Here is a 26,339-nt window from a genome sequence, read left to right as displayed (position 1 = left end):
TGCCCTCCTATTATTGCCGCCGTTGCAGCACCCATATATATGTAGCACCAGTGCACCATCACCCTTTGTCCCTTGCTTAATTATCATAGCTTCTTACATTTTGATACTACTGGTGTAGTTCTTAATTTTTGAGTCATAATAATACTACTACTATACACTACTACACAATATAGTACAACCAATCTACTACTGTTATGTTATTATTATTATCATTATTATTGTTGATGTATTCACTTCATCTACATAGTACTAGTCTACTACTACTCTACGTACTACGAGTAGTGATAGACCATTACCAGGTACGGGCTCGTTGGGCCCATACCAGGGGCAAAAATGTAATTTCGTGTATTACTTACTCATGTTGTAAAAATGCAGTCTCTCATCTCAAAAACAATATATAAATTAATAATAACAGTATAAAAACCAAGAATAATAATACACAAATCAAGAATAATAGTATAGAAATTAATAATATTATAGTAACTGAGCACCGACAAAAAATTACCCGCGTCAATTTCGGCCGAACTTAGTGATTTCCAGCATACCGTTTTTGATGGCTAGAGCCATAAGTTTGTGTCTCTCGTTTTTGGGTTATGTTTTTTTGGGTGGTTTCCATTGATTTTTTACGGAGGTAGTTGCGTGTTTTTGGATTTCGACCAAGGTAGTAGCTGGTGGGGTGGGCTTCTTGCTATCGGAGGTGAAGGTGTGGTGGGCGAAGGTTTGGCCGACAATGGGAGTTATCCATGGAGGTGGGGAAAAGGGTTTAAGGAAGGAAGAAGACGAAGAGGAAAGGAAAAAAAAACAAGGAAAAAAAAAATTGTAGTATTAGGTAGTATTACCCATACCATGGTAGTGGGTAATACTTACTCACTACTACTCATATGTACTAGCTACTACTACACACAATTATTATTATTATTATTATTGATTAGTTTGAGGTGTTACACTTCTCTCTCCATATAGCTTGTTTGATCAACCCAACTCTCGCAAAAATAAAACTAATTTGGTCCACCGGAAGATTAAGCTCCGTATGGAAAGCTCTTTTGTTGCGCCATCTCCATAGCCAGTTAGCCATCAACATGTCACGACAAGTACCTAGGCCACTCCTCTCCTCTCTTATTGCATCACCACCTGTAATGGTACTCCAAAACTAGTCTTCCAAGGAAGAATTCAAGAAATTGGGGTCAGAATGCACTCCGAAAAGATGCATTCTCTGCATTGCATTTTCTCAAATAATTGAGATGTGCGCGTTATAACTAGCCATATCCAGGAAGTTCGTTTACTGTCAGTAGCGTTAATAAGGGAAAATATGTAAACAAACATTTTTAGGGGTATAAATGACCACACACTATTACTTAAGAGTTTCAAAAAAAAAACAATTAACATTATAAGGGCAAATATGTAAATAAACATTTTAATTAAGGACATAATTGTCTAATACTTAACCGGATAAAAGCAAAATTGATGTTTTTAATTTAAATTCATTATAATGCCCGACCCGTCCTAGACCCATAATTAAACGATTGTATAGAGACTCGACCCATTTATTTATAAGACGGATCTGACCCAAATATAACTGGCAGGTTATTTATTAATGGGGCTCCAACCCATTGAGTTGAGCTCTGTCAATAAGGAATCAAAACACGGATGAACTTGAACATAGCTCTGCCCAGTGAATTGCTCTTGCTCTCTTGCTAAGTTCTCCATTGAAGCGCATTCAAAATCGCACTTGAACATCGCACTTGACGTTCTCCATTACAAATTATTTGTTCGAGGTAAGTTGTTCTTTTAGTAATTATCATATCAATTTCACAATCTAAGATTATGAAAGATTATCATATAACCAGCGATTGTATGCGTTGCTAGAAATTTGATAATTGAATCACATATCCCTAAAATTATGAGCTTTATTTGATATAATTCAATCAAATTTGATTGCTAATGTATTGCACAATCCTTTAATGTTAGGATTTAACTATAAAATTAGACCTTATCTTCCTAGCCCCAGGGCAGCCGCTCCTCCTGCCCTGGCTCTGCTAAAGTTCTGGAATGTTTGAAAGACCAAAGGTCAATTATTGTGAAAATTGTAATTATATGGTGGTTTTATTGATGAGAAAGGTCAAATGGTTGTGTCAAGCAGGAACTTTGTTCGATTCGTGGGCGGCGAATGTGGAGAGATTTGGCTTTCAATGCTCATTTGCTACAAAAACTGCTCAACTAAATCTTACTGTATGTTAGGCTATGCTGTCTGAAGTTCTGGAATGTATCGGACGATGTGAGAGCTTCTTTACCATTCCATTTGTTTATGTGCCGCCTTTTTCAATGGTTGTCTTCCAAATTGTTCTTATTGTATGGTTTTAATGTTCTTGCTGTACAGATTAAAGTGCCCTCGGCGGTCCATTGCTGAATTGTTTTCTGGACCATTATTGCCAAAAAGGGTATACATTTTCTGGTCTCTTAGACATACTTGTTTAGGTGTAAGCGGCTGTGTTACCTAGATAGGTTTTATTTGATTGCGGCGATTATTAGACTAAGTTGTCAAAGTGCTCCATATATAAAGAAATGGAGGAACTAAGATATAATGGTTCATGGATCATGATTGACTTTTTATGCTGATGCAGGGAAAGACTAATGGACATCTTATGGTGTATTCATTCCAAACTATCGCTGGCACAAAAGGCAAGGGAGAATTTCGTGGCTGATCTATTTTTTTTCTTCTGATTTTGATATATATATATATATCGCTGTGTTGTATTTAAACAAGAACATGAAGGGTTTGTGAGGGGTCTTGTCTACTCAAGATATCGTCAAATTTATTTTATTATCGTCATTCTCATAAATAAATGTAACTGTAAACGTTGGAAATGTCCAGAGCTTTCCTGCTTCACTACAGTTTTACACCTCGCATGTTTTTACATTTTCAGTTATCTGGTATCTATATTCTATTTTCTGGTCTCCAAGCACAATGTTGCAATTGTTTTTGGTGTGTTCATTGTTATAGCTTCTGCGAGTTTGATGGATAATCATTACCTCTCTGAGAGTAAGTTTAACAACGAATTTCTAGAAAATAGAACTGTAGTAAACAATTGTTGACTGCATGCTCATTGCAAGCTACAGATTCATGAAGATTCATGTTATTACTTTTTATCACTTTACTTTTCAGGATAGTATTATAATAATCCTATTTGGCATACAGTTAGAAGCTTGGCTTGTGCTGTATCATTTCAATAGTGAACTACTTTTGCTACTAATAGAGTCCTTTGAAGGAAAATTGTATACCATAATACAACTAAAAATTTAGTTGTTTAATTGTTCATATGTATGTGCTTATGATTTGTTGCAGATTGAATTTAAGCTGTTCATGTTAGATTATTTAGAACTTTAGATTGCTTAGAAGTTAGTCATTGCTATAATGCTTTTATTTCTTGTTCTTTTCTCTTGTCATTATTGTGGATCAAACTTTCAATTGTGCTTTTGTTTGCAGATCTCTTCACTTATGGCTGCATGGGAGATACAATCACCAATTCCTTAGGTGTTCGAGTAGTCAGTGCTCTTCAATTAGGTCACAGAAGCCAAGCTTCTTATATGCTTTCGGATGCTGGTGCTGCAATCCATGCAATTAATGCTGAAGATATTGTTTACATTCTTGAATACTGTGCAAGATTACCAGATCCATTGGTGAGTGTAGCTATCCTTGAGACAATTTTATGTTGTGAATGCATTGTCCTCAACACTGTATAAAAAAAGCGCGTCTAAGTCGTGTCTAGGGGCTAGGCAAGTAAGATAGAGCGCATTTTATGTTCTAGGTGAGTAGGTGAGGCGCTTTCTTTGAGGCGCACCCGAAGCACGTGGATCTTTTATTATGCTTCTTTTTCTAAGAGGTGCACCAGGCAATTTTACTCATGTGTTGTAATTTTAAAATCAGATTTTCTAAATTTTTACTCCCATGTTTTAATTTTAAATGGTGTTCTAAATTATTACTTATGCAGATGGTCTAAATTTTGATTATGTTCTAAATTTTGAATCACTTTTTTAAAAATCTTTAATCATATGCTGTAAGCCTTCACTCATATGTTCAAGTTTTATTCACGAGTTTAAAATTTAAGATGAGTTCTCAAAGTGTATTACTCTTTATTAATGCATCTATTACCTGTTGCAGTTTGTTATGGAAATTTGGAGGGTCCTTGAAGGACATGATATTGCTTTGAACTGGAAACACTATATTCTTATTGTTCGTGCTCTATGTAATGGTGGTTACTTGGAAGAGGTATGGAGTTTTTGTCAGCCTGTATGCAGTTAATTTGTTACATACATTTTATCGGCATTATCTATATTTTTTTGTTCAAAGTACAGTAATAACAATTATTTAAGTGCCAAAACTTATTCATCCTTAAAGCAGGACTAAACCAAACAAATTTTCTGCACCCTATAAAACTCTATTTGACATCTAAGACTAGCATAATCTAGAAAGGAAGAATTGCATCGGAAGCAGTATGGATATAAGATAGTAATTGTCTCCACTATCCATGAAAAAACAAAGTGTATAAGGGGTTTGAACTCTTCTTTGCAAGCTTGCAACTGAATGTTAGAAGCTTTTCATGAGGACTGACCAACTGACCCTGAAAACAATTTTACTGAGGTTGAGACAACCTTGTGGGGCTGCCAGGGTATCTTGTAAACTCTGAGTATGCTTGTATCTTATCACCCGAACATACCATAAAACCATAGCAATTTTTCACTGTGAACTTAGTCTCGTGAGGATAGTAAAGATGATCATGGCCTCATGGGGCCCCTTGTCTTCTCTTTGCTTACATCGTTCTGTTAGCAATCTGTAAGTGTTGGGCGTAACTCCCAAATCCTTAGGGCTTCTCCTACATGTGTTGGAACTCCAAAGATCCTAACACGATTCATCAAACTTTTGAGTCAATAAGGCCTTATTGTCTTTACCTGACTCGACACACTTAATAGTGCTTGTAGTCCAAGGGAACGAGGAAGTTTCGATATTTTCAACGAACCTTATTCCCACATCTAGCCATGTACTCTAACGACAGGAGAATATAGTTTCCCTTATCATTGCTATAATACTACCTTCGTTAATGGACGCTAAATATGTGTGCAACATTTCCAAATGTTTCCATCTTTAGTGAAAAAATTACAAAAATACCCTTACTTAAAACTTTATAACATCAATTACATTCTTAAAAAATAATTAATTAATTACTAATCTAACCTAATTAATCTAACTACTTCTTTCAAATTTAATTTATCTCCCCCAATAACTCATTTATATCAACCAAACTAGTTCAAAATCATCCAATTTCTCCTCATTCATACACTAATTTTTCACCTTCTTCATCTTCCCCATTACCTTTCTCTCTCCTCCTTCAAACTCATTCCAGATGTGGTACGACGAAGAAGAAGACGACGTAGGATGTTGTTAGAGGGTTGGATGGGTATTCGGTGGGTGTGGCGGTTTCTTAGGTGGTTTTGGGTTCGAATTGAGGTGGGTCGAAGTTTTGGGTTCGAGTTGGGGGTTTAGTTTCTGGTGGGTTGGTCGTTTTTGGTGGGTGGATTTCGGTGGGTGGTCGCTTTCGGTTGGTGGTCGTTCTCGGTGGGTGGTTTTCGTAGGTGTTCGTTTTCGGTGGGTGGTTTTCGTAGGTGTTCGTTTTCGGTGGGTGGTTGTTTTTGGTGTGTGGGTTTTGGTGGGTGGTCGTGGATCTGGGTTCTGGTGGGTGGGTTCTCGTGGTTCTGTCGGTGGGTTTTGGAGACCGTCTTTCTGGGTTTTGGTGTGTGTTCGTGGAGGTGGTGGTTCCGTTGGTGGGTTTCGATGGCTAGGACGCTGGATGGTTCTTTCATTTTTTTTTCTTAAGATTTGGATTGATTAACTATTAATGACATACCCTTACTTTTTGTTAAACACCATTAAGAAGTTTTGCATTGGAGTCTATTCCTCTCCCCAAAGTTGCACATAACCATTAACGGAGGTAGTAGTATTTTGACCTTGATGGACTTCGCTTCCTTAGTTCCCTTCTTCGTGGCCTTGATTTCTTCGTTGTTCATCACTGGTGGTTCTTCTAGCCAACCACCCATGCCTGAACTAGGCTGAACACCTTAGCTTGGACGGAAGGGATGCATCTCTCTTGGCTTGGACGAAGGAGGTGCTTTGGAGATGTATTGCAAACTAACATTCCGAACTTGCTCGTTTATCTTAGCTCATGAATTGCTTGAATCATGTGGCAGTGCACAGCTTCAGGCTGTTGGTAACAATGTACCTTTTCCAGCTGTGTGTTTTTGTACTGTGCAATACCATTAATTATTAATTGCTGATGTTAAAATTTTGTATTGCTGATGTTCAGTTAAATCTTATTTTTTTTTTTTTATCTATATATTTTTTCCAGGCATTTCATCTGGTGAAATTTATAGGAGAAAATGATCGTATAAGTTTTATTCTCCCTCTGTGCAATACTTTTTTGTCAGCTTGTACAAAAATGCAAGATGTGGTGCTTTTTAATCAGTGCTTGGATTTGATGGAGAGCCAATGCCTGGGGAAGAATGAAGTTACATATTCAGCACTTCTCAAGGTATATAAATTAATTGTGCAATAAAATAAAGGAAATTTTTGCAAAAAACCACCTTTTAAATCTTGTTTTTTTGCATATAACCACCTTTTAAAAAAAATGTTGCAAAAGACCACCAATTTAAAATTTTTTGTTGCAGAATACCACTTTTTAAGCCAAATTTATCAATTGTTTTACATTGAAATGGTGGTAATTTGCAACAAAAATTTTAAAATTGGTGGTCTTTTGCAACATTTTTTTTAAAAGGTGGTTATATGCAAAAAATAAGATTTAAAAGGTGGTTTTTTGCAAAATTTCCTAAAATAAATAATCATTTTCACAAGATTAATTGTTAAAATTTAGAAGTTTTTTTCTACCCAAAATATACTGATTTTATTTAGTAGTTTATTTATTTATTTTATCTTTTGTCGATTAAATTGCAGTGCTATTGTAGGATATTTGAAGGAGAAAATGAAGTGTGCTAGAATAAAAAGATGAGCTGAGGAAAATGGAAAATTACTAGTATTTAGAATTAGCAAAAGCCAATTGTATATGGTAACATGACAAGAACCAGACTAAATAATTTTTTAAGTATTGTGAGTTGTGTCACCCATTTAAGCTGTAGAGCTAATAGAAGTCAACACAATCATTTCAACCTTTTCAAGTAAAGTGTTTGAATACCAACCAGTTTTTGAACATGAATATGTCGCCAACCTTTTTGATTAAACTTATAGATATTTCAACACTCAACACCAAAAAAGTCAAGACACTGCTATACTTGTACTAATACAATGAACCATAAATACTCTAAAAGGTCGGAAATCCTAAACCAACTTGATGTTGCATTAGATAGTGATTTAATAGAGTAATTCGATATTAAGTCAACAATTCTAATCAAACAACTAAATATGAGTAGACGAGGATCAGTTTAGTTTCAAGTGTTTATTTACACAGGTTGGGATTGTATGAGGGGTTCTACAAGTTATCATTAATATGGGTGTTATATATAACACTACCTATTTGCTAACTGTAGAAATTAGCAGAGCAAAGAATAGGAGCAAGTTCTTTTCACTTCAACTCATTAGATGGTGTAAAGATTAAAAAGTAGCCCATTAGCACCTTATATGGAACTTAGAATTGAAGCCAAAACATGAAGTAATGTTACAAAAGTTATAATTCGTAACCTGACTCATTAACTAATTGCCAATGTCTGTGAAACCAAGCTTTCATTGGAATCAACACTGCAATAAACTGTAGACGAAATTAATGACCTTAAACTAGATTTTTGTCTAATTTTTCTTTCCTTTCCCTTTTCCAATACATATAATGTCTTCATTATATATATATATATATATATATATATATATATATATATATATATATATATATATATATATATATTTGCATTGCAGCTTAGGGGTTGATGATTGATTTGCTGAGGTGAACCGATGCATTTATCATAGTAAATCCAATGTTAAACTTTGTGGGAGACTTAGTTCTGTCATACAAATAATTAAATGTGCAACAAATTAAGTGCAATCAATTATATCAATAAAGGTTTTTCAAAATTCTCATATGCTTCTTAGACAGCCCCCTTTATTAAAAGAACATTTTCAAGTTAGGCCTAAAATATAATGAGGTGCATGCTATGCACTTCTAGTGTTGTAGCTGTTTTGTGTGGAAGAGAAAATTTCTTGGATTAGGTCAAGTTCTGTTATTGAGTCAGGAGGTATTGTCCAGAATGTGCTGTTCAAAGGAGAAAGAAATATGAAAAATACATATACCAAGTGTTGGGGAAGGTGGGTGTATGTGAGATTTACATGTTTTTCATCACAGTCTTGTTCTGATTTTAAGTTAAAGTAGAATATGGTTCCCTTATACAGATTTATTAGAGTAGAATTTTAAGTAATTAAAACATTTTATTTCTCTTTTTAAAAGTAAATTTATTATAGTATTGTAACCCATTATCACAGTTTTTTAGTGAAGAAAATCTTGTGGGGGACAAGACTTTTTTGACGAGAGAAGAGAGCCAGAATTTTATTAAGAAAGATTAGGGGGCATCAAAAGCCACCGCAGCTACAACACAAGGGGGGACCTCTTTGATCCACACTCTTAAACCATCAAAAGATCTACTAACATTAGCAAGTATGTGGGCAACACCATTACCCTTCCTCCCAACAAAAGAAATATCAAAGGACAAGCAAATGCTAGCAAGATAAAAATTGTCATGTTGGATAAGACTAACCATAATGTAATGTTGATGATGCTTTCTAGCTTACTTCTGGGTCTGTACCCTCTCTTACTGAATCCAACATATTGTGATAGGATTATGCCTCCTTATATTTGTAAGTACTGTCTATTTACCTCTGTTGGAAGCTGGGTTTGAGTCTTATGGGGCATTTTATGCTTAACAATATAGCAGGAATGCAACAATACGACGTTCCTTATAAGTTGTTACTTTATAGGATAGACGAGGACTAGATTGGTTGAGATGATAGCTCATGGGAATTATGAACCAAATAATTTGTCTTTTAGAGGCATATATTATTCGATGATCACTGACCACACCAAGCTAAGTGATAATGTTCCTACTAGTAAGTGTGGATGAGTAAGTGACACCTTTAGTCTCCTGTAGGGTGGGAGGAAAGAAGTTGTTGACCTATAGATTATGATTTATGAGCCACCATGCAGTAATTGTGAAGGTGGGGAGACAACATGATGCCTTTGCCTAAATTGTATGGTTCATGTAATAATATCATTTCTAATATTGTTCATATTAGTCATTCTATGATGTTCAATATATTATGTGTTAGCCTTTGGTTTGTTCAGTTTATGCTCTAGTTTTCTGGGCAATTTACTAGTTCAACTAAGTGCTATCTCTGAGGTTTTAGGATGACTTTATTGCCTTTTGCAGTCTATAGAATGGTTGTTTGTTCTAACTGACTGCTTTTAGCTTGCAGTTTGGCAGAAAAATTTGTCTGTTGTGCATGAAATTTGGAAAGAGCACTGCAAACATTATAAAGTGAACATTTTGTCTTTGAGGAAGTTTATATGGTCTTTTGCACGTCTGAAGGATGTAGAATCTGCATATAGAACATTGCAACATATGGTTGTTTTGGTGTCTAAAGAATACATCTTTTTGCGTGTATCTGCGGAGGGAAAGATTTATTGCCCAGAGCTGGACATTCCTATCCCTTCTGGTATTGTGGAGTGCTCCAACCTGCATAAGGACCAACTTGCCAATTCTGCCTCTTCTAATGGTGAAGAAATGATTATGGACTCAATTGAAGCTTTGCGGTGTAGTCCTTTACATGCTGAAGATAACATAAACCGGTCAGCTGTGATAAAAGGGCTCAAGGATCCGAAAAAGGAACCCATAAAGAAGATCCTGAGGTGGTCTTTCAATGATGTTATACATGCATGTGGTCATTGCCAAAAGCCTAAGTTAGCTCAGCAATTGATTGTGCAGGTAATAATTTTGTACCATTTCACATTCTTGTACTTTTTTGGTCAATCTGAACATACTTATGATGTTTAGGGAAGTGTCACACTGTAGTCATGCTTCTTCTAATTTTCTTTCTTGTATAATTGTCTTTAGAAGTTTAGAGTTAGAAATATTTTTGTAGAGAATATGTTGCCTTGATACCTAAACTTCACGAGTATTTTAGTAGATATAATGGGAAAAAATCTGCTCCACATTCAGATCTTCACTCGATCAAGTTGTGATTAAAATTTCTGGGATATCTGCTATCCGGCATTCTTTTGCTGTAGACCTTTCTGTTCGCCAACACATGGAAGATTTCTTACTTAGTGACATGTAGATTGCAGAAAAGCTGGGGAGGGGTTATGTACTGCACAAGCAATGGGAATTATTAGTACTCCATCTTTTTTGGGTATACTCACTTTCCATTATAGATGCTCCCTCTGTCCCCAAATGATAGTCCCTTCTGGGCAAAAATCACGGGAATTAAGAAACTTAAATAAAAGTAGTAAAATTACATTGTAAAGATAAATTTACACTGGGTATGTAAAATTGTAGAGAGAGAAAGTAATAAAAGTACATGAAAAACAAAATTTACACGGAAAAGTTAAATTTGCACAAATATTGTTGTAATTGGAGGGAATTTTGATAAAAAAATTGATATTAATGGTACTTAAAAAAAGCAAATGAGACTATTAATTTGGGACTAAAAATAGGCCATTAGGGACTATCATTTGGGGACGGAGGGAGTATATTATTATCCATTTTTTCTTTACCTCATAGCATTTGCATTGTTTTTTAATTCCATGGCTCTTACTTGACGGGCTTGCCCCATTTTCTCAACATTGAGAAATGTTTCTCAACATGGCAAAATGGTAAATACTAGCAACTTTATAAATATTTTATTCTTTTTTTTTTTTTTTTTTTTTTTTTTTTTTTTTTTTTTTTTTTGGTGGCTGACTCATTCTCTCCCTCCTCCTTCAACCTTCCTTCTCTTCTCCAACCTTGCTTTCCCATTATCAATGGCGGATGAATTGCAACGCCATAACAAACACCATGTCCATCACCACCAGCATCATGCCCAAAACCACCGACACCACAACAAATCCTAACCTCGACATGGGCACCATCTCCCGCGGCTTCGCCATCGAATTTAACGAAAACCCTTAGAAAAAAAATAAATAAATTAAGGGCATGGTTAACCCTAAATGTTAGGTGTTTGTTATTGTTTGTGAGCTTTGCGTCCATTGTGAAAGAATTCTTCGATCTCCAAACTCCTTTGTTGAATCAACTCCATTGTTGGAGGAGAGAGAGTAGTGAGTATGGGGTTTTTTGTTTTGCTGAAAAGACACAAATACGTATTTTGCCCTTTATTCACCTTCTCAGGTGAAAAGAAACATGGTATGTTTCTCAGGTTAAGAAACTTGTATTTTGCCCTTTATTCACCTTCTTAGTTTTTATATTTATTTTTTTCCGTGGCTCTTACTTCATCTACCTTTGCACTCACTTTTTTCAAACTTTCCTAGAAATAAGAGTTACAGTTAGTGCTAGAACTGAAAAAATGAAGGGATTTACTTATTCAAATTGCAGAACTTTTCTGCTCCCAACTCAGATATTCCTAATACTCTCACTCTTTCTCTGAAATACAAGGTTAGAATTTAGTTACTCGATCTCTGCTATTAGACCTTTAGCTCTGAGCCAAACAGCCTCAGAGAAATCATTTCTTGGGAAGAAGAATTTGTAAGGACTAACGATTGATAACAAGTCTGCTGCTTCTAAGGATAAATGGCTTTTAAGACATTTACATAATAGCTGTAAATGTAGTGCATCAATGGATTCTTCTATAAAACACAATGAATATTTTGATTGCTTCTGTAGAACTATACATGAACTCTAATTTTTGATTCACTGTCTAATGCTTCTCTCCAAAAGCAAATGTCTGGAGTGGTTTAGTTTTTGTACGGGGATGTGCTTTAAAGGAGTAAGTTTAACCTTACAATTTATTTTAGTGTGTGCGTGTGTGAAGATGAGATGGTTTTTGTCAGCCATCTCTTTCTCTTTAACACTAGCTTTGTTTGGGGTGAGTTAGTTAAACCTAGTAAGTGCAAGATTTGTTTGTGGCTTGGGAATTTAGAAAGGAGGATGAAGATGGCTTGGACTGCTGAAGTGTGAAAGCTGGTTTCTTTTGCAATTTGTTGAGCATGGATGGAAAGAATGGGTCACGCTATTTTTCTCACCCCCCCCCCCCCCAACACACACACACAATGCTGTATTTGGTCGTGCTTCCGGGCTATTGGCTATGCTGACTCAGATACCCTCACCACCTTTTAGGCAGGGCCTATTTCTATTGGTGTTCCCCATACCGAGTTTATACTTTGTAGTTCACTAGCGTTGAACACGACTTAGGCATCTAGTACTAGTATAAACCCATGGTGCACTACCCATAGGTGTAGCAGACTGAAGAGTAGGAATATTTAATTCTTTAGAGCAGTTCATGCTATACCATATAATAACCCTAATTTAAGCAGCATTTTGCATGCCTTTGCAAAAACGCTCTTGTATACTAGTGTACAACTATAGACAAAAGTGTTCCCATTCGGCGGACTGTGTATGTGAAGAAATGATTACATCTGAAATTTGAAGCAATAATTGTTCAAAAAGGACAAGATCTTTGGGTTTTGTTGCCTACTCCTTTTTATGTGTACAAGGAAGTATTGATAACTAATATGCCCTATTTCAAAAAACTAATGATTTTATTCTTTCTATTTCCTTAAGTAGGCTTTCTTGGGTTTTAAATTGTGGCTGTGTTTGTGTCCTTTGCTATTTCCTGCCACTTGAGCTATTTTATTGCAGTGTGGTGATATTATAAGTTGTTGACATGGCATGACTTGGTCATGCTGGTGATGTCTGGCTTGTCACGAGTCTGTATCACTGATAATCTTTTATGACTTTAAGATATTGGTTCAGTAAGCCTAGAAAAACATTACAGATCAGCCCATATGCTTACATACCTATTGCCATGAATGTGACTGCTATGTTCCAAGAAAAGTGTATTGGTTGATATGAAGTACCCATGAAATTGTATGATTTCTATCCTCTGTGAGGTAATTATCACATTTCCATGCTTCCATTAACCAATGAATTATCGTTACTTGCCTATTTAAGATAATCACTTATCCTATCTTCTGGCCTAGGATTTCAGCCTAAGTTGGTTATACATTTTCAAGTGTTCATGGTGTTCCTTGATCTGCTAATGCTTTTGGTGTCAATAGTGTTTTCTTTGAAGTTTGAACAAATTGTTTGTGATAGAGTGTAATATGATGTTGCAATGTGTCCTTTGTTTACTGCTCTATTGCCATACTTACAAGTCATCATTTGTTTTTGCTGTTTTTGACTTGCTTTATATATTGCATTTCTCTTCTGACTTCCATTTCTTTTGTTGTTTCAAGTCATTATGTATATTGTTCAATACAGAATACTGAATTTAGTGTCCAAATATCTTTAGATGCAAAATCTTGGGATGGAACCTTCATCCCATACTTATGATGGTTTGGCCAAAGCGATTATTCCAAGGAGAGGCATCAGCGATACTTTGGAACTAGTAAGTTGTAAATCTCATACTTATCTGGTTTGCTGCTTGCTCTTGATATTAAATTTAATCAAGAGCACTGATTCTGCTGCCTGTGTGACAACATTCGCAGATGAAAGTGATGCGAGGTAAAAATTTGAAGCCATATGATTCCACTCTTTCGACCCTTTCGATACTCTGTAGCAGAGCTTTGCACTTGGATTTGGCTGAAGACTTACTCTATCAGATTGCAGCAAGTCCTAATGCTATTCCGTACAATGCTTTTCTTGGAGCATGTGATAGGATGGTAAGTAGATTTTTCTTTATTATAGCTCTGTTATATGGTACAATATGTTGGGCTGTAAAGCATTGCCACGTGCATAAGATGAATGTGGCGGAGATGCATATGTTGTGATGGACGTGTGGCCATAAAAGAAAGGATCGTTTGAGGAATGAGATATTTAGGAAGAATGTAGAGGTTACATCGACTGAGTACAAGATGAGGGAGAATCGCTTAAGGTGGTTTTGCCATGTGAGGAGACAAAGTGAGGCTTGGTAAAGTGGTAAGGAGGCTTGAAGAGTTACAAAGTCTTTGGATCACGAGGGGTAGAGGAAGAACTAATAGGGAAGAGCGTGATTGAGAGTGGTATGAGTGCTTTGGAGATTGATGAAATATGGTGTTTGATAGGGCGGTGTGGAAGAACATTAACTTCAACAATGTGTCATAATTATATACGAATTATATACTTTTGTTTGTTTTATCTTAGTATTTACTTTAATTATTTTACCTAATTCGTGTTTTATGAACTTTATTCATTTCCTTTGTTAAAATTTTCTCAAACCTTTATCCTTTATGTCTTTTACTCACACATCTTTACCACCTCGAAAATAGCTTACCACCTAGAAAACCAATCCTCGAAGTGGTTTTGGGGTGTTTTGAGGTGGGTCAACGCTGGAAAACTAGGTCAATGGTGGAAATCTAGCCAAAGGTAGTATTTTACAACACCTTACCTTTTATTAGGTAATTTTTTACAACATTTGTTTTAAATAGGTAGCTTCTCACAAAATTTGGGTTCTCTTAGGTAGTTTTTGACGAAAAATCCTTTTAATTTATTTCCATCTCACACCTCTTCTTTTTTTATAAACTATTAACTCCAATATTTTTTCTTATTCTTTTTTAATACTCAACTACCCCACTTACATCTTATTTTATCATAATGTCAATCAAATTATCTAAAACTATGATCAAAGTGTGATTCTGAGGGGATATGCTTTTTACTATAATGAAAACTAATTGGAAGTTTAAGATCCTTATTACTGTTGCGAGGCATGGATTTACACTTGATAATTTAGCTGGTATGCTATTAAGCTAGTTTGTACATTTGTACTTACATTACTAAATCAAGAACAAGATTTTTTTTTTGTTTCCATTTAAAGTTAATATTCTTTGTAATCTTGAAGGCCTTTATTTGGAAGTATAAGAATTTACCAATTCTACCAATCCTAGGGATATGCAGGATTAATTGTAGATCCAAAACAATATAGTAAAATTGAGCTCTTTACTTTGGAAAGTGTTTCTCTTCTCGATGATGGAAGAGGGCGCATATGTCTTTTGATGCTTTGTTAGTTTTATTCAATCTTTTTTGTCCAGTTTTCTTCTTTTATACCCATCAAAATTCCACTGGGTGTAGCCAAAAGTCTTAAGAGGTTATTAGAGACCTGAGGTTAAAATAGATTATCTTGAGGTGACAAGGTTGTATACTTGGGTTTTAGGACTATGTGTGGTTTACATCTTGGGAACTTGGTGTCTAAGAGAATATTCTTGCTGGTTTAGCTTCATTATGGGCTTAAGCAGTTTGAGCTTTCCCAAAGTTTTATATAGGGAAGATGGCCAGATGTTAGGCTGATTTGTAGTTAAGTACTAGGTTAATCCCACGCCTTGCACGATTTAAAATATATTTATTTATTTTATACTTCCTATGTTCCCCTAATATTACAACATGGGTGGGGGGGGGGGGCATTGGATTTTAAGAAGAGGAGAAAGATTGAGAGGAATAAAAATAGGGGTCCATGTGATGAGGAGAGAAAAAGTGAAAATATGTGCAAATAGAGAAATGTTGCAATATTAATGAAACTTCCTAAATGGTAATTGTTGCAATATTTGTGGAAGGAAGAAGTATAAAATCATTAATCTTTGTTCGAAAAATGTCGGGTTATAATTTCATTCATTTTTAGAAGAGAATTGTTTATTTAGCCTTAGAACTTCAGAGGGAAAAAAATTAATAAGGATGATGTTATAAATAGATATTTCACAAGAAGTTGACACATGTCCATTAATGATGTCAGCAATGACTTGTTTTAATAATAGCTATATAATATTTTTATAGTTTACTTCATGAGGACACCTTATTCTCCTTTTAAACTTTGTTCTGTGCAGTTCTAATGAAAATTTTCTTGTCAAAAAGATAAAAAAAAGTGCTTATAAGATTTTGCTTTCACTCCAAAATTGGATTTATCAAAATTTATTATTTTGAAGAATGGAGTACACTATGTATTGGGCGTGTGGTTATGGCTGTCTTTAGATTCTTATTTGTAGCTGATAATTTTACAAACCAATGAATTTGTACTCTAGGCTTGAATAAGTCTTAGGTAGTCTAGATTTCAGGATTCCTTGTTGTTTTTCTTCTTAAGTGTCAGATTCTTGAAATTTACATCTAGTCCCTTTATGGAAAAAATGTCTTTGGAAGCCCATAAATTAAACTGGCGATTAGAGCTTAATTCTTTTTAGGGTGATGTAATAGTAGTCTTGTCTGTCTGTCACTCTTGTTGTACCTGTCCTTTTTGGAGTTCATGCTGGTGTTGGGGTGAATTTGAAGAGTGATGGTATATTTCTTGTGCTCGACTTAAAGCATGAGCTAAGGGATCACTTATTATATAAGAAAAATATATTATGGATTGAAGTACAGAGAAAGAAAACAAGCTAATCAAACAGAAAAACCAATATTACTAAGTATCCAAATTTCATATAATTTTCCCAATGGAGTAACTGTTGAATGCCCTTACCACCTTAGCCCATAACAAGTTAACAATGCAAAGTAAGTGACATTTTTCCGACAATGCTAGGATACTTGTGAAAAGACACTGTAGTATCAAACTGTTCTAGCATTCATTTCCTGTATTCCACGTTTTCTCGAGGGAACAACTTCAGGATAAAAACATGCTTGGAAGTACCATGACTCCATGAGATTCGCTTTCAAAGAAGGTTGTTGGACTGAAATCTTGGCATAAAGTATTCATATAATTTGATAAAGCTGAGGCTGGTTTCCTATCATCATCTTGATACTTTGCTATTGCTGAAGAATTGCCTCTCTATTATGTAATTTTGACACCACTGATATCTGTAGGATCAACCTGAACGTGCTATCAAAATGTTGGCTAAGATGAGAAAAGTGAAAATTAAGCCAGATATCAGAACATATGAGCTGTTATTTTCTTTATTTGGGAATGTCAATGCCCCATATGAAGAAGGTAATTTGTTATCGCATGCAGATGTTGCTAAAAGGATCAACATCATAGAAATGGATATGCTCCAAAATGGAATTCAGCACAGTCAGTGTTCGATGAAGAATTTGGTAAAAAAAAAACTTTTATTTTTATTTTTAATTGTGATATGGTTTTAACTTTTCTTCGAATGTAATACTTGAGGCTTTATGCATTTTAATATATTATCATTTGTGTTACCAAGTATGTTGAAATACACTTTCTTTCTTCATTTGTGTTAAAATTTATTATGATCATTGATTAGTGAGCTTCTGATTGTGATGATGCTCTCTGCATATTCTTGCAATTTTGTTAACAAGCATTGACCGTGGTTTCTTATCTTCTAAGATAGCTAATTCATGTGTTGTTGGTGGACAAAAAAGTTATTAATACACTTTGTATTTCACTGATTGATTTTCCTGCATTGCAATTAGAATATATATAGACTTTGGTTTAGCGTCTTCATTATTCTTGTTTGGTATACATAGATATGTGACAGCCTTGTGCATTTTGCCCATTGATTTATTTCACTGCTCTCTCTAGCAAGTAGCAACAAAAGGACTAAAGAATTGGTTTGAATTATTAGCTACTCTGAAGTTGCTGTATCAAAACTGATAAGGCAGAAAATTGTTAGCTTCATTAAGGTTCATCTGTCATAATAATTTCTATAATAGCATCTGTAGTTTTAATTTATTTATTATATGTTGAATTTTGTAAAGTTTCAAGTAGGTTTTATGCATTGATTATAGATGTGAAACAATTGGGCGCTTTGTTCTCCTGGAACACATCATGCTCTGTGCAATCTATCATCTGAATGTAATGTATTAGGTTTTCTCCTCTGGCTTCATCTTTTATGAAGTTGGAAGCCTTGTTATTCTGAAATGTATCATGCTTTTATGTATTGTATTATCCAAATATATAATGTTTTCACTTCAATTCACCCCTGGGTTTCTCTGTTCTGAAGTTAAAAGCCTTTGGCTCAGAAGGGATGGTGCAGGAGCTGCTAAAGTACTTGCATCGAGCAGAAAGCCAGTTTTCGGTCAATAATTATCTTGGAATAGATATTTATAATACAGTACTGCATTCACTTGTTGAGGCTAAAGAGGTGTGCTCTTCCTACAATCTTCTCTATCAGTGAGGAATCTATTTCTCCATTGATGACTGCTTTAATGTTTTGCTTCTTGTGCAGAATCACAAGGCAATTGAAATTTTCAGAAAAATGAAACTGTGTGGGATCAAGCTTGATGCCGCTACTTACAATATTATGATTGATTGCTGCTCAAATATTCGCTGTTTCAAGTCTGCATGTGCTTTGGTTTCGATGATGGTTCGTGATGGCTTTTCTCCCCAGACGTTAACATATACTGCACTTATAAAGGTATTGGTTCATTAGAATTTCTCTCAAAGCATAGTGATTATTAGTTTTTATTTGTTTACGCTGGCATAGTATGTGGATTGACCCGCTCACTCTACATCTCTAACCATTGTGAATCTAAGCTAGAGGTAAAGCAAAGAGTGAGAGTATGAGGTGGGCCATATTCCTCACACAATCAAATTCATACATTTTCATGTGAAGTCTGAGCTCATTTGCCTTCAATTGTAACGCTAGGATTAATTCGTGAATGGTGTTGCATTTTGTACTTTGAGGCATAGGCTTTTGTCTGCCACCCTGCCTTTGGCCATTTCCTTAAGGAAAAATTGCCAAAAATAATCCTAACTTTGCTCCGTCCGCTCAAAATAATCCCAATTTTCGATTATTTTTTAATAATCCCAACTTTATACTCTATCCGCCCAAATTAGTCCCAACCGGTAATCCAACTTACAATTACAAGTTACCAGCCACGTGTCATTCTATAATTGGCTAAAAAAATTAAAAAAAAAAAATCAAAACAAAAAAAGAAACAAAACCACCAGGCCACCCAAACGCCCTCCCCTTCCCCCGGCGCCGGTGTTGCCCCGACTAACCCTCCCCCTTCCCCTTAAACCATCATTCCCACACCCTCCAATTTCAGGAATCGTTTGGGATCGGAGGCAGTTTAGCTCGATTGTCGAGAGGGTATTTCTTGGAGTGAAAGGATGATGATTGAAGGTGGAGATGACTTGAAGAGAGAGATTGAGGGATTATACGATTGTCGAGATGTTGTTGCTCTTTTTCGATGCGAACTTCGAGCGGTTGACACATCTCTTTAATGGTGGATGGTGGTTTAAGGGAAAGGGAGAGGGCTGGCAACCGGTAGAGGGATAGGGACGGGGTTGACTGTTAATAGTTGGGTCCGGTGCCGGTAAGGGGATGAGGTGGCGCCGGCCGGAGAGGAGGGCCTTGGAAGGTGCTGGGGGTTGATGGTGGTTTTTAATTTTTTAATTAATTAATTAGTTATTAATATTAATATTAATAATAGCTTTTTTTCTTTCAAAAAAAATTATACTCCCTCCGTTACGAATTATTCGCAACAATTATTATAAATGGCCGGTACTTATTACTCGCAACAAACTTTTTTCTTTCCTTTAATGGTAAGTTTTTTAGTGTGATTTTACAACATTACCCTTACTTATTTTTTTAAACATCCTAATTAAACTACTGATTTAACCTTGTTAACTTAAACTTAACATTGATTAAACCATTTTTACCAAAATAATTTCCCTTCCATCTTAATTCATCATCATCTTCATGGGAAACCACCACCAACCCTACTACCACCAAACTCCACTCTAGTTACCCAGAAATTTCTCTCTTTGTTCATCTCCCCTGATCTCCACCGCAACCACTGCCGATGTCCCGTTGCTGTTTGTCGCCGAAAGTCGTTTTCTCTTCTCCTCTTGTTGTTTCTAAAGCTTAAATTTGAAGGTTTTATGGTATTAAAGCTTAAATTGACAATAGAGAAGGCATTAATTTGTCATTTACATCCATTTCTGGTTAGTCGATTGTGGGTTTTGGGGTTCTAGGTTTGAGTTCGAGGTTGTGGGTTCTGGTTTTTTTGGGGTTCTGGGTTCGATTTCGGGGTTGTGGGTTCTGGGTTTGAGTTCAGGGTTGTGGGTTTTAGGGTTGTGGGTTCTGGGTTTGGGGTTGTGGGTTTTGGGGTTCTGGGTTTGAGTTCGGGGTTGTGGTATCTAGGTTTTGGTGGTGGGTGGTGGGTGGTGTCGTGGTATTAGGTGGTAGTGTTGGGTGGTTTCGTGGTGCTAGATGGTGGTGTTGAGTGGTTTCGTGGTGCTAGGTGGTGGTGGTGGTGGTGATAGGCTGTTCGTGAATTCATGGTGTTTTTTTTTTTTTAATTAATTTTTTTTTAAAGTTGGATTAATACTTAAGTGTATGCACTTATTTTTTATTAATCATGCTTTCAATATTTTGCCTAGGAGTCCGTAAACTCCCTCTTTGTTGCGAGTAACTCGTAACGGAGGGAGTAGTTTATTTTATTTATTTTTGACCAATCACGTGGTGACACGTGTAAATTAAACCTTAAAGAAAAAAATCTTACCTGTTAACAAGTCACTGGTAACTTGGGACTATTTTGGGCGGATAGAGTATAGAGTTGGGATCATTAAAAAATAATCGAAAGTTAGGATTATTTTGAGCGGACGGAGCAAAGTTGGGATTAATCCCGTCAATTTTTTCCTTTCCTTTATTACTTTCAACCTTTTTTTTCCTTATAATTATTGCAACACTTGCCTTTTGGTGGTCAAACTTTAGAGATAAATTCTACATAGTAGCCTAGTATGTTTGCAAATTCCATTTGGTGGTTTTGTAATTTTATATTTTTGCTGTTTTCTTTCATGGCTCTTTACTTTTACAATATAACTAGGATGTGCCAATTGTAATATACATGGCTAATTTAGGCTTAAAATTTAAAATACTAACTTACCCGTATAGTTAATGCGTTCTACAACCCCCTAACCATGTGGCCCCCTTGCTTGGCCCAACCAAGCCTACCAGGCCACCAACCCTACATCACCACCTTTGGCCCACCACCTCACCCACCGACTACATCTGATGACCATACCAACTTTGGCTACCACTTCCTCCCCCTTTGATTTTCACTTGATTTAGTGTTAAAAGGAATAAACATGAATATATAGATAGGAGTGAAGGACTCAAGGTGAAGGTAGTTTTCAAAGGGTTAGGTGGTCATCTGGAGAGTTAAATGGTGGTTTTGAAAGGTTGTGTGGTGGTTTTAAGGGTGGGGTGGAGGTTTTTAGTGGGTGGGTGGTTTATTTGGGGGTTAAGTGGTGATTTTTGGTGGGTTTGGTTTTGGTTTTGGATGGTTGGTTGGGTTGGTTAGGGGGTTGTGGTTAAATGATGGGCTTTCCATTTAAATGAGCAAAGAGGGCACATTATGTGTACTTGCATAACCACAGGGTCACTTGAGAAAATGACAAAAAAAAAAAAAAAAAAGTTCCACCTAGCGGGATTTGTGATAGTATGAAGCTACCATCTCGAATATCCCATAAATTACTGTGTGAGATCTTGTAAAATTCATTAGATGTGTAGATTATTTCACAGTATTTACTGACATAAATATATTACTATGTAAGATCTTGTAAAATCACTTGTCAAAGGTTTGCATGGGAGTCCGTGAAAAAGAAAGTGTTGCGATAACAAAACAGGGGTAGTATTTTTTGATATGAACTTATTGTGATAATAGATCTGTTGCTTATCTTTTCTCTCCTTCTTTCCTTTTGGATAGCAAAAATAAGTTTAGTATGTTCATAACTGATTGTATGAAAGCTATACCTAGATTATTATGGAATTGTGAATTGTCAAGCTGTTGAGAGCTTAAGTTTTATCTATGAATTTTAACCCAGTTACCTTTATATATACAGCTGCGATTAATATTGATATCACTGCTATAGTGATATGTGATGTATCTAAAGTAATTTTCATCGGTGGAAAGTGCTATACTGTTGTTTTACGATAACTTGACTTATAATTACCTCTAAGAGCTTTTTCTTTTTAGAGGTGTTTGCTTTTCAAAAGTATATAGTTTCACCAAGTCAAAAATATGATATAAATTGCAACCCAAGCTTTAAAGTTGTAATCATGTTTTCTGGTTTGTTAGTTCTTGCTACAATATTGGTAGTTCAATATTTCAATTCCGTTGCACTTGAGTGCCCAAACATCTGTGATGTAACCTTTTGTGTTTGCTTTAATTCTCTTTACGTCTTCAGATTCTGTTGGAATATGATGCTTTCACTGATGCTGTGGATCTTCTTGATCAAGCTATATCTGAAGGAAAGAAACCTGATGTATTGCTTTTCAATCCCATTCTTCTAAAAGCAAGTTTAAAGGTAGGTATTTATTTATGTTTTGTCAAACATATATCCTATTTTAATTGTTCAATCTTTTGTTATACATGTAAGGGTAGTTGGAACCCCTACAGACTTTAAGCAAAACAAGAGTGGCTTAGAGAGGCTTTCTAGTTGAAATGCAAATGGTCAATAGCTCTGGTTAGCGCTGTGTTTTGGCTTGGTGATGTAGATTGTATTCAACAGAAATCAGATTATGATTCCCTAGTATATAGATCGGTGCCTTAAATACATCTAATCTTTAAGGTTCCCTTATCTCTGCTGTGAAGTGAAGCAAGCTATGAATCATGTGATTGCATATTTGCATTTGCAGTTCCCTCAAATTTTGAGGATCAATGTAAAGTGTAATCAAACGTGGCCCTATCATCTAATCCTATTCTATGCAATTTGTTGTCTGGACTTTGTTTCAAAGTCTACTGGGAGCTTTTCAATCTTCTGTCTATCTATATCCAATAATAAAATTATAGCAATATCCAAGGTAAGGCTGATAGATTCACTCGTTTACTGGGTGCATTGCATCTTCCATATGTCTATATTTTATGTTTATTGTATTAGCACGATTTGCTGCATCTCTGCTACCTTATTGGAAAGTTGTATTATATTTTCCTGTCTTGTTTGAACAAATGCTAAAATATGCTTTCCTTTATATTTCCCCCTCTTGTCTTTGTTTCTTTTAGGGCTAGCAGTTTAACCAATATTTTTCCTATTGCTTTCTTTATGAAAATGCTCAAATGCCGCAAGGCAGCTAGTGTGTAACCCCTTCTTGCTTATGATTTTGAGCATCTTGTGAGTACTTTTGCTTTCATGTAATGATGCAGGGAAGGATCGATGTTATCGAGACTGTGGTTCAGGCAATGCATCGGGAGAAGATCCAACCAGATCAATCAACCTGTAGTTGTGTATTTAGTGCTTATGTTGAGCGAGGGTTTCTAAGCACTGCAGTAGAGGCGTTGCAGGTCTTGAGCTTGCGAATGATCTCCCTAGATCATGAGACTCTCGAGGATATGAGAAGGTTGTATGAGAATCTCATTCTTAGTGAAGAACAAAATGCTGACACACATATATTACAGATGTTTCGAGATTCCGAGCACCTTGTTGCTGCTCTGTTGAATCTAAGATGGTGCTCGTTTGTTGGGTCCTCAATTTCATGGGTGCCTGATGAGAGTCCATGGGCCAAACGACTTGTGAGTGTTGCTACCCAAACAACAGATGTCTTGTGATAGAGCACATGAACTTTGACTGTCATATGGTGAATTGGTGATGAAGCTTTTAGCCAAATGTGGACTGGCTTGCCATGTATGTTGAAGTTTCTTTCTCAATATCTTGTGGTGTGCTGGTGTCAAAGTGAAAATGAAGCATACAATGCAATTGAAATGCTCTCATTAAGTCATCGGCTCTTTTCCTAATTGGAACTGCAGTGTTGTGCAAATTTTGTTCTGTCTGCATCACCCGAGGTTTCTTCTTACATGTTTGGAGACTGGTTATGATGGGATTGAGAAGTGTTTACTGGCTGAAAGGTTTTCCTTTCCCTGCAGTGAACAAGGAGAAACAATGTCATACCAAAGAGTTTCCAGTCAGTCATGTTTATTTGAATGATGACAACAGCTCGATGGCGATGTGACTCAGTTGATGTTTTGACTTTCTTACAGGACTCAGATGTACGAAGTATTTACTTTGATATTTCAATATTAAAAAATACAGTGATGATTAGTTAATAATGGCTAAAGCAGTACATGTAAAGGATTGTAATTCTCTTTTTTGGCTGAAATCTGTCTTAATTATCTATAGCAAATGTTAAAGCATTCAAGGAGCACCATTTGCTCGTCTTTTTGTAATGATATTCTTCGCACTTGTATATGGCCGCTAATTCTGGTTAAAATTTAAATTTAACTACTACAATATTTTTTCAAGAATAAAGATACAAATGTTTTTGCATAACTTTAGCTTTGTTCTCTTCACACTATTGAACATATTCTGATTTGATTTTTTTTTTTTTTTTTTTTTTTTTTTTTCTTTTCAAATTTTGGTTTGGTATAGTTTGGTGTTCTAGTCTGCCTCATGAACTTAGGGCCTGTTCATATTTATTGAACTGAACTGATTGGAGCTGAACTGAACTGAAAAATTAAAATGCATAAAACTAAACTAAACTAAACTAAACTGAACAGAGCTGAACTGAACTGAACTGAACTAATTGGAGCTGAACTGAACTGAAAATAAGTAAATTGAACAGGCCCCTAGTAGTTAGTACTATCTAATCTGGTCTATTTTTAATATGAATGTTTTTACTAATCACACATTTTTTAAAGAAAGAATATGGTTATAACATTTACATGGGATCTTATTAGATTTGTTTATGTTTTTCAATTATCAAAATTTAATATCTTTTTAACTAAAACCAAATTAAATTGCGGAGTATTAGTGGCCAAAGTTTTCCATTGAAAAGTGTGAAACTATAAATGCTACAAATTGCGAATATATGCCTGTTTTGCAACTAAAAGAGAAATTTGATAATGGAGAAAGTCTTAAGAAAATTACAAAAACCAGTAAACTTTAAGTTATGATGGTCTTATTTCTTTGTCGATTCCTGTTATAGTCATTATCTTTCCTCGTGCTTTTGTAGCATAGTATTCAGAAAATTCCTGTTGTTTAGATGTCAATAAAATTGTAGGTAATAATTGCTAAACAACAACAATTGTAGGTGATAATTGTCAAAAATTCTTACTTATAATAACAATCAAGTAGACAGAAGTAAATAATAGTAAAAGAATAAGTTTAGAATAGCCTGGGTTGTAGCCTGCAACGTACTATCCTTAAAGGGAAAATGCCCCATTACACTGGTAGAATGTATTTATGCGCTCCTTTCCCAAGATACGACAACCAATATATATATATATATATATATATATATATATATATATATATATATATATATATATATATATATATATATATATATATATATATATATATATATATATATATATATATATATATATATTAAGGCAAACGGAGCATATATTAATTAAGCGGTATCCATTTCCGCCAAAGTCAAAATACTTTGGGGAAAAGAACCCAAGCGTACATATTCAGAGTTCGTTTCCGTATCCCACCTTGCTACAAGGTGTGCAACGGTATTACATGCTCGTTTAACATGAGAAAAGAGACAAACATTAAAACCGCTCCTATCAACACCCATGTCATCATAAACAATATAAATAGGAGAGAAGCCTTGCGTCCTTGAAGAGACCTTCTACACCACGATCAAAGCATCAGATTCGACCCAAACGTTCCTGTAATCAAACCTTTGAGCAAATTGCAAGCCATATCTCACTGCCAGAGCCTCAACACATTCAGGAACAACTAGGGGTACTTTCTTCGTTGCTGCCAGAACAATCCTCCCTTGCGCATCCCTAAACACAACACCAAGACCAGCCATCCCTTCGTTTGGGACATAGGCATCAACATTGATCTTGATACACCCTTGGCCCCTTGGGGTGGGCATAACCAAGACCCAACACTGCTAACACGATGTTGCGCTGCTATATTACCAAACACACGAGTAGCATACATACAATAATCTTGCACTAACCTGATGTACCCAACAGCTAGCATCACGACATTTGGTTGCTCTTCATCATAAACCATCAAATTTCTGCAACGCCAAGAGGCCCAAATAAGCGTAGCCATGTCCCTAATATCCTCAGCATTATACTTGTGGACAAGCCATCCCCATAATTCCGCAAAAGAAGATGTTGGGGCGCCCACCAAATTATCTTTGAGGGTACTATGTGCCCATATTGCAGAAGCAACTTCACACTCGAGGATGGCATGAGTGATGGACTCCCATGCAGCTCCACAAATAGAGCAAGAAGCATCTTGTATAATGTGGCGTTGT

General features: G+C 35.7%; 1 protein-coding gene across 1 annotated transcript; it reads left to right on the top strand.

The window, feature by feature from the left end:
- The first annotated feature begins 1,636 nt into the window (after positions 1 to 1,636).
- On the top strand, positions 1,637 to 24,412 carry LOC145640795 (pentatricopeptide repeat-containing protein At1g76280-like). Its single transcript, XM_081692027.1, has 15 exons — positions 1,637 to 1,775; positions 2,141 to 2,275; positions 2,378 to 2,438; positions 2,622 to 2,679; positions 3,485 to 3,678; positions 4,160 to 4,267; positions 6,399 to 6,581; positions 9,511 to 10,026; positions 13,544 to 13,639; positions 13,740 to 13,913; positions 17,011 to 17,238; positions 18,111 to 18,251; positions 18,336 to 18,524; positions 22,307 to 22,426; positions 23,263 to 24,412. Exons 2-15 carry the CDS (start codon positions 2,262 to 2,264, stop codon positions 23,662 to 23,664), a joined length of 2,484 nt encoding a protein of 827 aa, XP_081548153.1. The 5' UTR covers positions 1,637 to 1,775; positions 2,141 to 2,261; the 3' UTR covers positions 23,665 to 24,412.
- Positions 24,413 to 26,339: the final 1,927 nt, after the last annotated feature.

This window comes from Chenopodium album, chromosome 7 (assembly GCF_948465745.1).
Source record: "Chenopodium album chromosome 7, dcCheAlbu1.1, whole genome shotgun sequence".
NCBI classification, from domain to species: Eukaryota; Viridiplantae; Streptophyta; class Magnoliopsida; order Caryophyllales; family Amaranthaceae; genus Chenopodium; species Chenopodium album.
Note: the sequence above shows the minus strand (reverse complement) of the source record. Positions and strands in the feature narration are given on the sequence as shown.